We start from the raw sequence: 16,036 nt of genomic DNA on the forward strand, positions 1-16,036 counted from the left end.
TAGGTACTGGGTATGCGTGTTGGTTCTTGGATGTCAGTGTTTTGTCCTGTGCTGTCCCCTAGGACAGAGATGGGAAATAGCCGTGTACACTCGTGTGCCTGAACACAGTTCATATGCAGCTCTGCACTCATATCTGCATCCTCCCCTCCTTCCTTCCCCTCTCCTCTCTCTTACTCCCTTCTTGCCCTCCTTTCTCTGTGTCTGTCTGCCTGTCTGTCTGCCTATCTGTCTATATTAAAACCCTCTGAATGCACATAGGTATCTCCAATCCAGTCCAACACTTCCCATATGTAACTCCCATATTCAAGAGTATAAAACCAGTTCCCAGTTACCCACAGTGTGTGTACTCATTTGCTTAATCCTAGAATGTACAAAACTGTTTGAAAATTCGACCCATGCCTCTGCAACGGAAAATAACACTACAGATTAGAGTTCAGTGTTTGTTTAGAGAACTTGTTATCTTTAGCCTGAGGGCAGATAGTCCAAATGCTATGTTCCAAAGTTGATTTTTTTTTTTAACCCTCACTTTTTAGTGTGGTTGTATTAGTCTTTTGAACTTCAGTTTGCTTCATTGGTTTCTGTTAGTATTCATTTTTAGTGTTTTCCTTTATCCTTCTGAATTTTGTTTATTATCTCTTTCCCTTTCTCCCCTCTCTCTTCCTTCCTTTCTCTCCAGTGTATGTGAAACATTAACGTGATTCCAAACAAATCTATGCAGAAAAGAACATTCAGTGAAATATTACCCCCCACCCCCAACCATTCCCTCTGTCCTTGCTACCCAGTTCCTCCCCATACCCTGTAGATAGTCTATCTTATTTTATTTGATTTTTCTTCCCTACGTTTCCTTTTGCACAAATGATCAGCTGCATGTGTACTTTCTCATGACCTGTCTCTCCCCTCTTTTGAAGGGTGGCCTGCCAATGTAGGAGGCACCGGAGGCGTGGGTTCGATCCCTGGGTCAGGAAGATCCCCTGGAGAAGGAAATTGCAGCCCACTCCAGTGTTCTTACCTGGAGAATCCCACGGACAGAGGAGCCTGGTGCGCTACGGTCCATGGGGTTGCAAGCAGTTGGGCACGACTGAGCACACACGCACGCGCATATTACAGATGCTCTTTTTTGCACTGACCAGCATGCCTGAGAAATCCCTGCCCATGGGCTCTTGCACATCTTCCTCATTCTTCTTTACATCTTCATGGCTTCTCTGCGTGGGTGTGCCATAGACTGAGACATGCTTTTACGTGGGCATTGAGATCGGTTTCAGTGCTTTGCAGTTGCAAACAACACATGTATACCCTGTGCGCATGTATTGTTGGGGATATATCTTCAGAATATATTTCTGGAAGTGAGACTGCGAGGTCAGAAGGCAGATGCGCGTGTGGTTTTGTTCACTGTTGCCAGAGTCCCATCCCTGGGACCTGTACTCCCACGGGGACCCTGTGAGCAGGCCTGTCTTCCCACAGCCCTGCCAGCAGCTTGTGTTGTTGTGTCTCTTGACTTTGCTGCTCTGTTGCTGTCTCAGTGTGTTTTCACTTGGTATTTTTATGAGCCTGACCAACATTTTATGCATTTAAGGGTCATATTTCTACCTTTTTGTTGTTGTTGTTAATTGTTCATGTGTTTTTACCATTTTATACTGAGTTTTGATCTTTTTTTTCACCTCAATTTTTAAAGATTTCTGTATATATGGGAGCCCTTTGTATTGGCAGATATTTTTCCAGTTCTTTCCAGATGGTGTTCTTTTTTAACCATAAAAAACAAGTTGTTTTTAAAATTTTTACTTGAAGTAATAAAATTTTTCACTGTTTCATTGCACATAGATTTTGAGTTATAGTTGGAAAGCCTTTCTCTACACCCAGGTTAAATAGGAATCCACTCTTTGTTTATTTACTTTAGTATGTATATCAAATCCCCTAGGTATTTTAGGTCATTTTTTACTCTGGGGGGAAGGATTTCTCTAATAAGCCCACAAGTTCCAAGTACTGTTTCTCATTCTGTGCACTTCCCAGATGGTAACTTTTTTTTTTCCCTCTCTCATAATCTCTACTTCTTTTCCCTAAAATTCTTTCCTTCAGTTTTCTCGCACTGGGTTTATTTTAAACTGACTCTTCATGTACATGATTATATAAACACACATTATCGTGTGTACTGTGAGAGTTGGGGAGGCCATCTCCACGAATAAGACATCTTCATACAGGCCTTTCCAGGCCTGCTGGCAGAATCTTCCAAGGCTGGTGACCTGCCACAGACATGGACAGGTCGAAAGCCACAGAACGATTTGCTCCCTTTGACATAGTAATCCCAGAACAGATAATTTATCCTCGGGAAATATTTTGCAAAGAGGAAAAAACTAAATGCATGGGAATATTAATTGAACTAATATTTCTATTATTGGAAAACCTGGAACAATCTCAATCTTTAATAATAAGATTATAGTTAGGATAAGCATGAAAAGGCCATTCATTGGATTTTGGAAAATGCAACTATGAAAAATAATAAAACTTGTGGGAGGATGGAAGCATGCCTATGTTTATTAAGTGAAAAACAAAACCTGTGTCTATGATGATGATGATGGTGTTTAGTCGCTAAGCTGTGTCTGACTCTTTTGCAACCTCATGGACTATAGCCTGCCAGGCTCCTCTGCATGGATTTCCCAGGCAAGAATAGTGGAGTTGACTGCCTTTTCCTTCTCCAGGGGATCTTCCTGACCCAAGGACTGAACCTGCATCTCCTGCAGTGGCAGGTGGATTCTTTACCACTGAGCCACCAGGGAAGCCCCATCTATCATGATAATAACCTACAAAATCTTAAACCTGCATGAAAAGGTGTAAGTGGACTATTTAGAGCAAGATGCACTTAGGTGCAGGATAAAAGATGTGGTCCAACCACCAGATAAAAAGTCTCAGGAAGATCTGAAGAAGTATTGTCATTGGCTTAGATTCTGGGTGGTATGTCTGTGGAACAATTTTCAGGAACACTCGTGATGAACTGTGTTGTTCACTTACTGGAACCTGACATTTTGACACAGGGCAGAAGTCCACCACTGGGCAGTTGAGGAACTTACTGGTTTTGCTTGAAGCTTTCTGGGTTGACTTTGTGAGGAGGATCATAGTATGCTACTAGTAACCAGAAGGATAATACAGGGGACTCAGTGATTTCTGAGAGCTTCCCAGGTGGCACCAGCGGTAAAGAACCCGCCTGCCAGTGCAGGAGACAGAAGGGACATGGGTTTGATCCTTGGGTTGGGATCTTTGATTTTTCTTCCTTGTGTTTCTTTTTGCACAGATAATCAGGTGCATTTGTACTTTCTCATGAACTTTCTCCTCTTTTGAACGGTGGTGTAGGTGTAGGAAGTGCAGGTTTGATCCCTGGGTAGGGAAGATGTGCTGGAGTAGGAAATGGCAACCTACTGTGGTATTCTTGCCTGGAGAATCAGGTGGACAGAGGAGCCTGGTGGGCTGTAGTCCATGGGGTCGCACAGAGTTGGACACAACTGAAGCGACTTAGCAGCAGCAGCAGCAGACGACTGTAGGATAAAACCAGGGATATGTGATTAGTTCAAGGGTGTGAGAGTGGCCAGTTCTTTCAGTGCAACAGGAAAATAAATACCTCGTAAGCACTAATAATAGTGTGGGTGAAATGTTAGAAACTTGATTGTAGACATATGTCAGCTATGCAATATGGTATTTTTCTAACATGTGTTTGCTTTTATTTATTTATTTTTTAAAGAACCAGCTGCAGTTTAATAGGAATGTTCCTACACATTCAAGCAACTTGGCAACCCAATACTCTTGCCCACATGGAATTAAAATTGAGAAACTGAAGCACTCATACAATGAGTCTTACCACTGTAGAGATTTGGGTTTTAGAGATGGTCCCGGCCTGAGCAGCTCTGTTTCATTTTCTGTTGTATCAGAAGAGAGACTTAGCTATGCGGTTCATCTGGCCAAAAGAGATGTAAAACGAAGACAGTTAGAAGAACATAGAAAAGAGCATCACCTCAGAAGTCAACCCCATGTCTTTCGGAACTGTGGACGCTCTCAGCATAAAACGCCTGACCTTGGGGTGGAAAGAGAGGAATCAAGGAGTCGGGAAGCCTGTCATGGTAGCCACCAGCCGTCCAAAGTAGAGATTTCCAGCTCAGGCGCCAAGGTATACCTGTACACATCTCATCCAGGACAATCAGGTCTTCCTGTGCCAAATTCTCCACCCACGCATGATCCCGGGCTTCAGCCACATTCCAGGATAGATGAGCACAAAAGCCTATGTGAACACAAATGCCTGCTGGAAGTTCAGCGACTCCAAAAAGAATTGAGCAGTTGTGTCCGTAAAATTGAAGAAGTAGCTAAAAGAGGTGAGACAAATTGGACTCTTGACTTTGAAAGAAATGCTCCAAGAGGGTAGAGGCCAAATACATTCTTCAGGACCCCTGCCCCTCATCACTTCCCTTCTGTCCTTCTGTCGCTAGAATGAGCATTCATGACAAGACAGATGAATTTTGAGTTTGACCAGTGTCTTTTTTTCTGAAGTTTGCCCTAGCATCTCTTTCCAGCCGAGGCACCTGGAACAGCTCCTTTTCCTTAGGCTGTGCTAGGTGAGTTGAATGACTGAGGGTCCCACCTAGTAATCATAGTACCTGCTGTCTTCTGGCGCCTGAGTGCCAATTATCCTATAACGTTTTGCTTCTGAATCCAGAAGTCTTTCTGGAAAAGTTATTTTTAATTTGTTCAGAAAAGAACATTATATAAAACACATATATTCTAGATAAAAACAGTTCTAAGTTGGGCAATGTTTAGGTGAGTATGCCGCAGTGGTAGGGAGCTACAGATGTATGTATGAGATATCTGACCGCAGGGTAGAAAGGAAGGTATATAATTCTCTCATATTGTTTTCTACAATCTTTTACCGTTCTCTACGCCCTTGCGTTTTCCTGGAGAGTAGAAGATTGGTTACACGTGGAAAATTTGGGGTAACCATGGCTGAGAAGCCTAGCTTTCAGACTGCAAGGCATAGGGAGTTGGCATCAAAAGGGGCTACTGTGCCAGGGTAGTAGAGTCTATGGTGATCTTTTGCATTTTAAAGTCAAGTAATGTATGCATGTGCACGTTACATGATGAATTTAAGGTACGGTACAGAGACAGATTGAGCAAAATAGAACCAAACTATGTGAATGAAGGGATTTTGGCATAGGAAAAAAAAGGAAAGTACAAAATAAGACTTATTAGGAATGGGCAAAAGATTTGTTTCTAAGCTTCCACAGAGTCTGCTAAAGAGGAAAATGTGATCAATTAGAGAATTTACAAAGAAAAAATTGCACAAGGGGAAAATTATGCCAGGTATAGAGGTTGGAAGATTTCTCTGGTGGGTCTTCATAAAGAGTATGTTGTGTAATATGAACAAGTCAAAAACATTCCTACATCACAGTAACAGAAGTGTTTTGGCTCATTTCTCCTGACTTTGCTCAGTGGTGGTCTGTAGCATGACCCCATGGAACAGTGTGGTAGAAACCGTGCTCCTGGGGTGAGGTGGGGGGAAGCAAAGCCAAGAGGCATGCCACCCTACTGAGGGGGCCTTGTATAGGGGGCCTTAGAGCAGAGCTGCTCAGGTAGTCTTCCAGAAACAATTTTTTTGAACTAATTGTTTGAAAATATGGAGCAGCATTGTGTACAAGGGTCTGCTTCCTGACAAATAGATGAAGGCTTTGGCAAATAATTTTAGCCCTTGGTATCTTAATATGTTAGAGAAAGGTTTCCTCTTCTGGGTTCAGGGTAAGAAAGTATAAAAGAAATCTTGCTATGTATAAAAATAGGTCAATAAATTATTTTTTTTAATGGAAAGCATTATAGATTTGGGTTCAATATAAATAGCTTAAAAATAATAACTGCATAACAGTGGGCTAGGCTGTCCGGAGCATTTGGATTTGATTAACACCTTCCTGTCTCTTCCATCTCGGAGTCAAGTACACAGGCCCCCTTGCTCGTTTCTTGGCTGATGAAAACAAATTTTTTGTTAGGACAACCTCATTTTTTTTTTTCTTAGTAAAACTAAAGATCTTTAACCTCATTATTCTGTGAGCCATTGAAGTTTTTAATCAGCTTTTATGTATGGTTTATAATCCACTTTGGGGGGAAAAATATTTTCAGATCGTGTGGAAGAAGCTTTGGATCCTGATGAGGAGCGGAGGATCCGGGTCAGGAGACAGGAGCAGGCGGTCCGTTCTGCCCGTACGCTCTATGTCCTCCAGCAACAGGTGCGGAGGCCCAGGGACGAGGGTGGGGTGGCCTTCCCAGGGAATTCGTGCTTTCCTTTTGTGCCAGAAGTATCAGCATCAGCGTATCCTACATGGATTCTGATATGTTTGTGCGTCTAAGTTTCCTGAATGTGTGGACAAACAATTCTTCCTCTTTCCGCCCTCCATCTTTATGTGTCTGTGTGTGTACAGCCAAACTCTTTAAATACTGTTTTGTTCGTTTTGTTCTGCTTTTCGGGGGTCACAGACGCTTGAGGATCTACTGAAACCTAAGTGTCCTTTCCCCAGGAAAAAAGTGCTATACAGCACATATTTTTGTAGACAAGTTTAAGTGGATCAGTTACCCTGAAATCCTTGGTCCCCAGTAACACACCTTGTAGTCTTAGAGGAAAGAGACTTTGTTAGTTTCCCATCCATTGCATGTTTGTTGTATATTAGAAGCTTAGTACATAGTAGACGGGCTTCCCTGGTGGCTCAGCTGGTCAAGAATCTACTTGCAGTGTGGGAGACCTGGGTTCAGTCTCTGGGTTGGGAAGATCCCCTGGAGAAGGGCTTCCCTCATAGCTCAGTCGGCAAAGAATCTTCCTGCAATGCAGGAGACCCGGGCTTGATTCCTGGGTTGGGAAGATCCCCTGGAGAAGGAAATAGCAATCTACTCCAGTATTCTTGCCTGGAAAATTCCATGGACAGAGGAGCCTGGTAGACTACAGTCCATGGGGTCGCAAGAGTCGGACACAACTTAGCAACTAAACCACCACCACCACGTAGCAGATAGTTTGGTTGTCTTTACTAAATAGTAAAGAATGAAGAATATGTTAAATGTCACTCAGGATGCGTTTTGTCATTGTTCAGTTGCTCAGTCGTGTCCAACTCTTTGCGACCCCATGGTCTGCAGCATGCCAATCTCCTCTGTCCAGGCTACATGTAGTGGCTGATGAATAGGCATTTATATTATTTACATTATGGGTAGATTTTTTAAAATGTTTGTTTCAGCTTTAATTGGAGAAGGAAATGGCAACCATTCCAGTATCCTTGCCTGGAAAATCCTGTGGACAGAGGAGCTGTCCATGGGGTTGCAGAGTCGGACATGACTACGTGACGTCACTTTTTCAATCTTAATGTCTTACTTGTTAGTAAGCGTTGAACTTATTTCTGGTCACTTAGGTCACATTTTAGCTTTCTTGCTTGAACCCCAAACTGGGCTCTTTGATTGAAAGATAATGCCTGAGTGAGATTTTGTTCTTATTCTTGTTGGCTTCTGCTTTGGTCCTTACTCTACACTGCTGTCATAGGGATTGTTGTGAAACACGAATCTTAGCCTGTCAGAGCTCTGCTTGAAAGGTGTGGTTGGCTCTCTGTAACTAAGAGGGTGAAAGCTGACTTCTTTCTTTGTAATTGATTAATTATTTTCTCTTTGGTTGCGCTGGCTCTTCGTTGCTGCACACAGGCTTCTCCATGCGGTGAGCAGGGCCTGCTCTCTAGGCCCTGAGAGAGTACACTAAGTGCGCAGGCTTCTTCGTGCCGTGGCTTCTCATGCTGCGGAGCACGGGCTCCAGGGCGCGTGGGCTTCAGTAGTTGTAGCTCCCGGACTCCTGGAGCACAGGGTCACTAGTTGTGGTGCACGGGCTTTGTTGCCCCACAGCATGTGGGATCTTCCAGGACCAGGGCTTGAACCCTGCATCAGCAGGTGGATTCTTAACCTCTGGACCATCAGGAAAGTCCGACAGCTGAATTCTTTGGCAGCACGGCACTGAAAACTTCCTTACGTGGCCTCCTACCTTTCCCGAGTCACTTCCTTTATGTTAAATTCCTCTTACAGTGGGAATCAAGGGATGGAAGGGAAGCCTGTGCTGTAGCCACCATCTCAGACTGGGAACCAGTAGCTGTTGTGGGAGCGCTTGAATGAGGAGTCTGTTCTCATCTTCAAGTGACTCGAATCAATAATGGTTATATTTGGACAAGATAAGATGCCTCCTTTTCTACAGAAAAGATCAGTGGAAAGGTACAAAGATTTTCATTTTTTCCCCCCCTTTATGAACCAGGTTAAAGAAATACAGGAAGAATTGGATAAATTGAGTCCACATAAGATTAAACACACTAAGAAGGTAGGATGCAATTTAATTATGCTTAATTCTTATTATTTATAAACTACATGTCTAGTGCTTTGATGGTATTACGTGTGGCTTCTCTGCATCGATACTTATCATCAACACTTGTAGAAACTTGTTAGGGAGTGAGCATCTTAAATATCCTGACTTCTAGGGTCTCCTTCCAAGAAACAGGTTCTGAAAATAGATTGTTTGTTGTTGCAGCTGGTATAAGAAGTTGAGCATGAGAGGGAAAACACTTTGTTATTAGGAAACCTTTAAATTTTATAGTTCCCTTTACTATGGAAAATTCACAGTGGAAGTCGTTCTTACATGGAAGATTGACTGTAAATGTTTGTTAAGGGTTAGGTTAACATTTAGACGTTCCGAGTATTGAAGTAACTCTTGCATCTCATTTACTGCCAGTCATGGGCAGTGTCCAGGCTGGCTGCTGCCCATCGAGGAGCAATTCGGGCCTTACAGACGTTTGTCACTCAGTTCACTGCTGGAGGGGAGGACCCTGTTCCTACTTGGTGCAAGGAGCTGGGCAGTCTTATCCGCCAGCTCTCTCTCTGTTCTGCCAAGCTGGAGGCCGAGTCTTCTGTCCCTGATGTGGTGATAGATATCCTGCAACAGATCGAGGTATGACATTGACCATGATTTGTATTTAAAGTGCATTATTTCTAAGCGGGGAGGTTATGTTCACCACTGCCTGATTTCATTGAGGTTCATGGAGAACACAAGACTCATCTGGTACCTAGTAAATTCAAGCTTTGCAGAGAGCAGAAGGAGCACTTCATTTTAATTTCATTGTTTTTACAGTCTAGTCAATATTGTATCTTACTTCTTTGAGAAATGGTGTCTTAAGTCTAGAGCATAAAACAACTCATAACCAGGCCATTAATTAAGCAGAATATTCCATTCCATGACCATGCCATTTAATAAAGAATGTATTAGCATATAACAGTAAAACTGTTTAGTAGTTAGGTTAGCATATCAGTGTGCAGTCTAGATAGATTTTTGAAAAGAAGCATAAAAATATATGGAAGCAAGCCTAAAGTCTTGTGCTATGGCTAGAGACTTCTGGAGATCCCAACTGGTGTGTACTGGTCAGGAATGGATAGTGTTCTTAGTTCTTATTGGTGATGAAGACAGCAAAAACAGTCTGTCCTTAAATCTTGATAGTTCTCTGAAGTTTAGAGAATGCTGCCATTCATCCTTACTGTATTGCTGTGATTTGCAGTTGGTTTTCTTACTATTTTACATATGAAAAAAAGCAAAGCTCAGGGACATGACACAGACACTTCCCTTGAAGGCTGGGAATCAAACACCTGTCTTCGAACTCCCATGCCATTGTCATTTCCACTGTACCACACATTTTCACCCACAGATTAAAGAAAAAGAAGCCTTTATATTGGTGTGAGATACATAATGGTAAACTTAGCTATAGGGAGGCATGCTGTAGTGGGAAGAATTCTAGACCAAGTGACAGGCCATTTCTACCATTAGCTACCCCTTGGTGATCTTTAGGACCCTTTCTACCTTGATCATTATCCAGCAAATATATTTGTGATTTACATTGCTTACATTTATATATAGGGAATCACTATCAGGAATGCAATTTTTTTTCCCTGTTTCCTGATTTTTTTTTTAATTTTAATTTTTACTTTATTTTGCTTTACAATACTGTATTGGCTTTGCCAAACATTGACATGAATCTGCCATGGGTGTACATGAGTTCCCAATCCTGAACCCCCCTCCCACCTCCCAGGAATGCAATTTTATTTGAAGAACATAGCTTGATCATTCTGGAAAGGATCTCAAGAGATATAGTGTCTATCCCAAAGTTTGGGCAAGAGTACCTTAACATAATGTTTCTTAAACATACCCTTTATCTCCCCTACATTTGAAAATATTCAGTAGCACAAGAACTTTATTCTTATTGATGTGTACTACACTATCCCACCGTTTATGTTCTTATTCCTGACTGCCATCTGAACTAAATGTCCCTGGCTGTGCTCTGTTTTCATTAACATGTACTGACCGTGGGAGACTGGGCCCCTGCTGCCTGCTGATGAGTGAGTGGGTGCTTGTTAGGGCACATGCCTCTCTCAGGAAAGGGGCTGGCGGGGACAGATCTCCTGCACTGCGGTGGATGAGTGATCAGAGCCAATAACATGCTGTTTCCTTTAGTTTATGAAGATGTGTGTTATAGTTTGTGTGCCCACTTAAAAGATTAAGTTTATGAGGTTTTCATTGAAAATTAATGAAGGGAATTATATTGGATTATATTCTGAAGACTGTGGTTAGTTTTTAAACGGGGATCCTTAATTTTAGAATTTGAATACCTTTAATACTAGTGATATTTTTTACTTTTTGATCGTTGGTTTTCACAAGCTAAACATGTAAAAGAACATGCAAAATTCCTTTTATTAACTGGATGTCCTAAATAACCAAGTTTTAAAAGTAAGTGATGGTTCAGTAACAACTGGAGATGGCCATTTAACAACACATTTTTCCAGGGTCCCCATTTTCCGCTTTGTGATCAACAGTCAGACTTCTATGAGACAAACTTAAGAGAATGATTGACTGTTTCATGGCAGGCTTTGGAATCTCTCCTGGAAAAGAAACTGTCTCCAAAAAAGGCAAAGAAATGTTTTGGTGAAATTCGGAGCAGATTTCCCATTGGTAGCCAAAGGGCCTTAGAGAGATGGCGAAACACATCCCTGAAGAGTGAGAGGAAGCCCTTTGTAGCAAAGGAGATATTTCCACAGGAAACAAGACGACCTTCAGTGGCAAAGAAGCTCCTTGCTGGTATGTGTCCTAAAGTGTTTACTGCAAGATACTTTATTCCTTGACATTGTCTGGGCTGTAACAGTTGCCACATTGAGGGAAAAGTCAGGATTTCTCAGTCTGGTCAACATCAGTATATGTTTCCCCATATCCTTACCAAGTACCGTATGTAATGAAATGTAAAAATTTCCAGCCTCTTGGTGGAAAATGTTATTGACTATCTTATTGTTTTATATTTCCCTGATTCCTGGTGAGGAAGATTTTTCTTTCGCATGTTCCTTGGCCTTGTTTATTTCTTCCTCTTCTGTGATTTGTCTGTTCATATCCTTTGCCATCTCCCTACTGGGTCCTGTCTTTGCTTCAGAAGTTCTTTATGTATTTTGGGTCTTCATCCTTTTCTGTTTTACATATATCATAAATATTTTCTTTTAAGATGCTTAGCTTTTGCAGCCCTGCCCCCCTTTCCCAGTATAAACGGAATGCATTTTGACACATGATGCTGACTCTGGAGTTTTGGCAAATCTGCATATGAAGTTAAGGAAATTTTCTTCTGTTCCTGTTTTACTGAGAGATTTTCTTGTCCTCTTTTTTTCTTCATAGTTAAACTGACACACCTATACTGATAGTACTTTAGTTTCAAAATTTTAATATTGAAAATTTTAATGTGCCATTATATCAGCTAGTTTCCCTTATTTTAGTTGAAGTAGAATATATGATGGCTCATCGGGTAAAGAGCCTGCCTGCAATGCCGGAGACACAGGAGATGGGGTTTGATCCTTGGTTTGGGAAGATCCCCTAGAGGAGGAAATGGCAACCCACCCCAGTATTCTTGCCTGAAAAATCCCAAAGGTTTGCCAAGAGTTGGACACAGCAGAGCAACTAAGCAACAACAGTTTTCCTTTTATAAATGGAAGTGGACTGTACAGTCATTGGGTTTTTTCCAGTTTGGAGTGGTTATAAGGAGAACTACTGTGATTGTTTTTATATATGTCTCTTGGTACGTGTGTGTGTATTTCTGTTGGGTTTATTCCCAGGAGTATTATTGTTAGGTCATCAGGGTATGTATTTGTTCAACGGATTTTTTTCAAAGTAGTTTTATCTTTTATATTCCGACCAGTTGCCTGTGAGAATGGTTGCTATACATCCTTGTCAGCACTTGTTATTAGTTTTAGAAATTCTAGCCACCTGGTTGGTGTGCAAGGCTGTCATTGTGGTCTTAGTGTATATTTTCTGGATGATTTCTGGTGAGTACTATTTTGTGCATTTATTGGCCATCTACATGTCTTTTGTGAAGTGCCAGTTCAGGTCTCTTTCCCAGTCCTCCCTCTGCCTCCCCCTCTCTCTTTCTTATTTTCTGTTCCTTTTTTCCTTTCACTTTTCTTTATTGATTTGTTGAGTTCTTTGTAGGAGTATGCTGCATATGGGCCCTTTCCCAATTACCTGTGTTGTAAATATTCTTTTAGAAATAAGATGTGGCTTGCTTTTAAATGTTGCTGTAGTGTCTTTGATGGACAGAATTCTTAATTTCACTGAATTCCAATGTAGCAATCTTTTCCTATATAGGTTTTTTTTTTTTTTTTCAAGATTGTTTTTGGGTCTTGTTTAAGAGGCTTTTCCTGGAAAAGGAAATAGCAGCCCACTCCAGTATTCTTGCCTAGGAAATCCCATGGACAGAGGAGCCTGGCAGGCTACAATCCATGGGGTCACAAAGAGTCAGACATGATTTAGTGAGTGAACAACAATAATGCCCTGGTCAGGGGAAAAAAATAAAGAATTAATTAATAGAAAAAAAAAAGCTTTTCCCTTTGCCATATATTATTTTCTAGAAAAGGTTCATTTTCTTCCAGGTGGACATCTACTTGAGGTAGCACTCTTCGTTGAAAATATTATCCTTTTCCCCACAGTGGCGATGTCACTTTTGTTATAAGTTAAGTGTCCACATGTGTCGGGGTCACTTCCTGGGTCCTCTGTTCTCTTCCACTGATCTGATTGTAGGTTCTTAGGCTAGTGTATACTATCTTAATTATTCTAAGTCAGCTTTTGTCAGCAGTGGCCCTCAGTGTTTCCTTAGAAATTTTAGAATCAGAATTTGTTGCTGCGCTGCCCTCTCTCTCTCAACACTCCCAACAAACAACCTATTGAAATTTTTGTGGGGAATTGGTATCTTTATGAAATTATATTTCCCAATCCACAGGCAGGACATATGTCCCTCTATTCATTTAAGTTGTCTTTAAATACTCTTAGTAACTTAAAATGTGTGTGTGTGTTTGTCTTTAGTTATAATTATTCTTTGGTATTGCTATTTCCAGCGCTCTTGCGAAGGATGTCTTTTTAAAAATTTAATTTCTAGCGTATATTATGGGTATACACACAGTTGATTTTATGTGTTGATCTTGTATCTAGCAACCTTGCTAATTTATTTCTGTACATTTATCTGCAGATTATTTGTGTTTTTCAGTGTATACAGTCAATGTCATCTATGAATATAACCATTGGTTTATGTCCTCCTTCCCAATCTTTATTTCTCTTATTATTTTTTTTCTATAGTTTTATGGTTTTATTTACTTGATCTTTAGACGACTGATATAAAGGTATGTTAAAGACTTGAAGACTTTTAAAATTTTTCATTGTATTTGTATTCATTTTTGTTTAGTGCATTTTGAAGTCGTGCTGTTAGATGCATAAGCATTCCTTACTGATAAATCTTTTTTGGTGCATTTTATATATTATTATTAAATATTTGTTTTGCTAATGTTATTCACTTTGGGTTCTGTTTTATTTGATACAAATATTGTTTCATCTACCCAACACATTTGACATTTACCGAGAATAACATTTCACATCCCTGTATGTACGGTCCGTCTTTGCTGTTTTGAGAATATCTGTTGTAAATACTTCATTGTCAGTGTTTCTAACCCTGTTGTAGAGTTCTATATTTAACCTACTGACATTTGCTGAGATTAACGGCGCATTTGGACTTCTTTCTCCCTTTTTATTTTTGATCTGCCACTTCTTTTTCTTTGTTGTAATTTACTATGTTAATCGAGTTCTTATTTCATTTTGTTTCTTCTACTGATCTGAAGTTATAAATCAGTTCAGTTTCTCAATTTGTCACTAATTCTTGGGCACCTCCATAGTGTACTGCCCTGCCTGTATCATGAATGTAACAAAACCTAACGTCCTTAGTCACTGTTAGATATTTACTTGCTGTGCCGTGGCATTCTGTTCCCTGCATTGGTAGGCAGGTAGAACCAATGCTGCCACCTTCCTTCTACCCAGGGGCCGCGTTCCGCTCAGTACGAGTGTGATGCTTATTGGATGATGTATCCTCTGTGGGAGCCCAGGGCCCGGCAGTAATTAGGTGCTTACATAACCAGCTATGAAGAGGGTGTAGTAGAGCAAGGAAAGGCCTTTGAGCAACAGATCATGGTAGCTTCAGTTCTGGGTGTTAGGGGCTCGTTTACGATGCTCTGGAGGAAATGTAGAGAACTTTCCAGGCCTGCCCACAGAGAAGTGTTTCCCAAATGAGTTAAAAGATGAGAGGGACCCGTAACTGTGTAGTGCACTAACAGGTGGGGACGAGCTTCAGAGAGAAAAGTTGGGAAGCCTGTTCATTTAAAACTCACCACAGGTACCAGCGAGGGAAAGCAGGAAGACAGACCACTGTGAGGAAAACGGGGACCAAAAAGACCTCCCTCTAGTCCCAGCTCGGAGAAGGCGATGGCACCCCACTCCAGTACTCTTGCCTGGAAAATCCCACGGACGGAGGAGCCTGGTAGGCCACAGTCCGTGGGGTCGCGAAGAGTTGGACACGACTGAGCAACTTCCCTTTCACTTTTCACTTTCCTGCACTGGAGAAGGAAATGGCAACCCACTCCAGTGTTCTTGCCTGGAGAATCCCAGGGACGGGGGAGCCTGGTGGGCTGCCGTCTATGGGGTTGCACAGAGTCGGACACGACTGAAGCGACTTAGCATCAGCAGCAGCTAGTCCCAGCTCTGCCCGCTTGGGGTCCTGGGTGGATGATTTCATCTCTCCGAACCTGCACTTTTCTATTTGTGAATGCGGATAATACAGACATACTTTACATTATTGTGCTTCACTTTATTGCACTTTGCAGATACTGTGGTTTTTACAAGTTGAAGGTTTGCGGCAACCCAGTGTTATCAGGTGATGGTTAGCATTTTTTAGTGATAAAGTATTTTTTAATTAAGGTGTGTACATTTTTTCAAGACATAGCTCTATTGCACACTTACTAGACTACATATTATATAAGCATGACTTTTGTATGCACTGGGAAACCAAAACACTTGTGTGACTCACTTTATCATGATATTTGCTTTATTGTGGTGGTCTGGAATCAAACCTTCAATCTCTCTCAGGTATGCTGGTGGTCCTTATCCTATGTGACTGACTGAGTTGTTTAAAGTAGCAAATTAGGTATTTCATCCAGAAGTATGTAAGCTTCAGTTGTCTGGAACAGCGCTGCAGTTCCTGATAGGGCAGAATGAATGGGCCTCACCTGGACTGGGAGTCAGAAGATGTGACTCTGCTGCTTGCTGTCCTTGACCTTGAGTAAAACACTTGACTGTCATTTCCTCATTTGAAAAGTTAATCATTGCCCCGCCTGCTCTGGGTCACGTTGAGCCTCAAATGTGAATGTGAAGGATGTTAGAAACGGAAGAAATGTACAAATGTAAGAGATGATGATAAATCATTGTTATCATCATTACAAATTGAGGTGTGATTATGCTTAGCCACTTTGCAAATTTGGTACAGTTGCTTATGGCGAAGGTTGTGGTGGTGCTCCTGTTTTTATTTATTTGTTTGTTGTTTCTTCTCTTTATGAACCGGATTTCAGAAGGTTTTGGTGTCTGTTTCTGTTTCAGATGTCGCTCTACCTAATTCCT

At 41.4% G+C, this 16,036-nt stretch overlaps 1 protein-coding gene across 3 annotated transcripts in view; it reads left to right on the top strand.

Annotated features, from left to right (window-relative positions):
* KIAA0753 (KIAA0753 ortholog) overlaps positions 1 to 16,036 on the top strand; it is a 58,756-nt gene that overhangs the window by 5,036 nt on the left and 37,684 nt on the right. For 2 of the 3 annotated variants that reach the window (XR_011247020.1, XM_069542784.1), the window contains exons 2-7: positions 909 to 1,038; positions 3,728 to 4,352; positions 6,142 to 6,248; positions 8,291 to 8,353; positions 8,762 to 8,977; positions 10,939 to 11,149. Coding sequence is in view for 2 of the 3 variants with exons in the window: in XM_069542784.1 (XP_069398885.1) it covers positions 909 to 1,038; positions 3,728 to 4,352; positions 6,142 to 6,248; positions 8,291 to 8,353; positions 8,762 to 8,977; positions 10,939 to 11,149 (1,352 nt within the window). In the remaining variant the exon portion in view is untranslated. The remainder of the gene's footprint in view (positions 1 to 908; positions 1,039 to 3,727; positions 4,353 to 6,141; positions 6,249 to 8,290; positions 8,354 to 8,761; positions 8,978 to 10,938; positions 11,150 to 16,036) is intronic. The other variant, XM_069542785.1, reaches the window with a different exon arrangement.

Source organism: Ovis canadensis, chromosome 11 (genome assembly GCF_042477335.2).
Source record: "Ovis canadensis isolate MfBH-ARS-UI-01 breed Bighorn chromosome 11, ARS-UI_OviCan_v2, whole genome shotgun sequence".
In the NCBI taxonomy this organism is placed as follows: domain Eukaryota; kingdom Metazoa; phylum Chordata; class Mammalia; order Artiodactyla; family Bovidae; genus Ovis; species Ovis canadensis.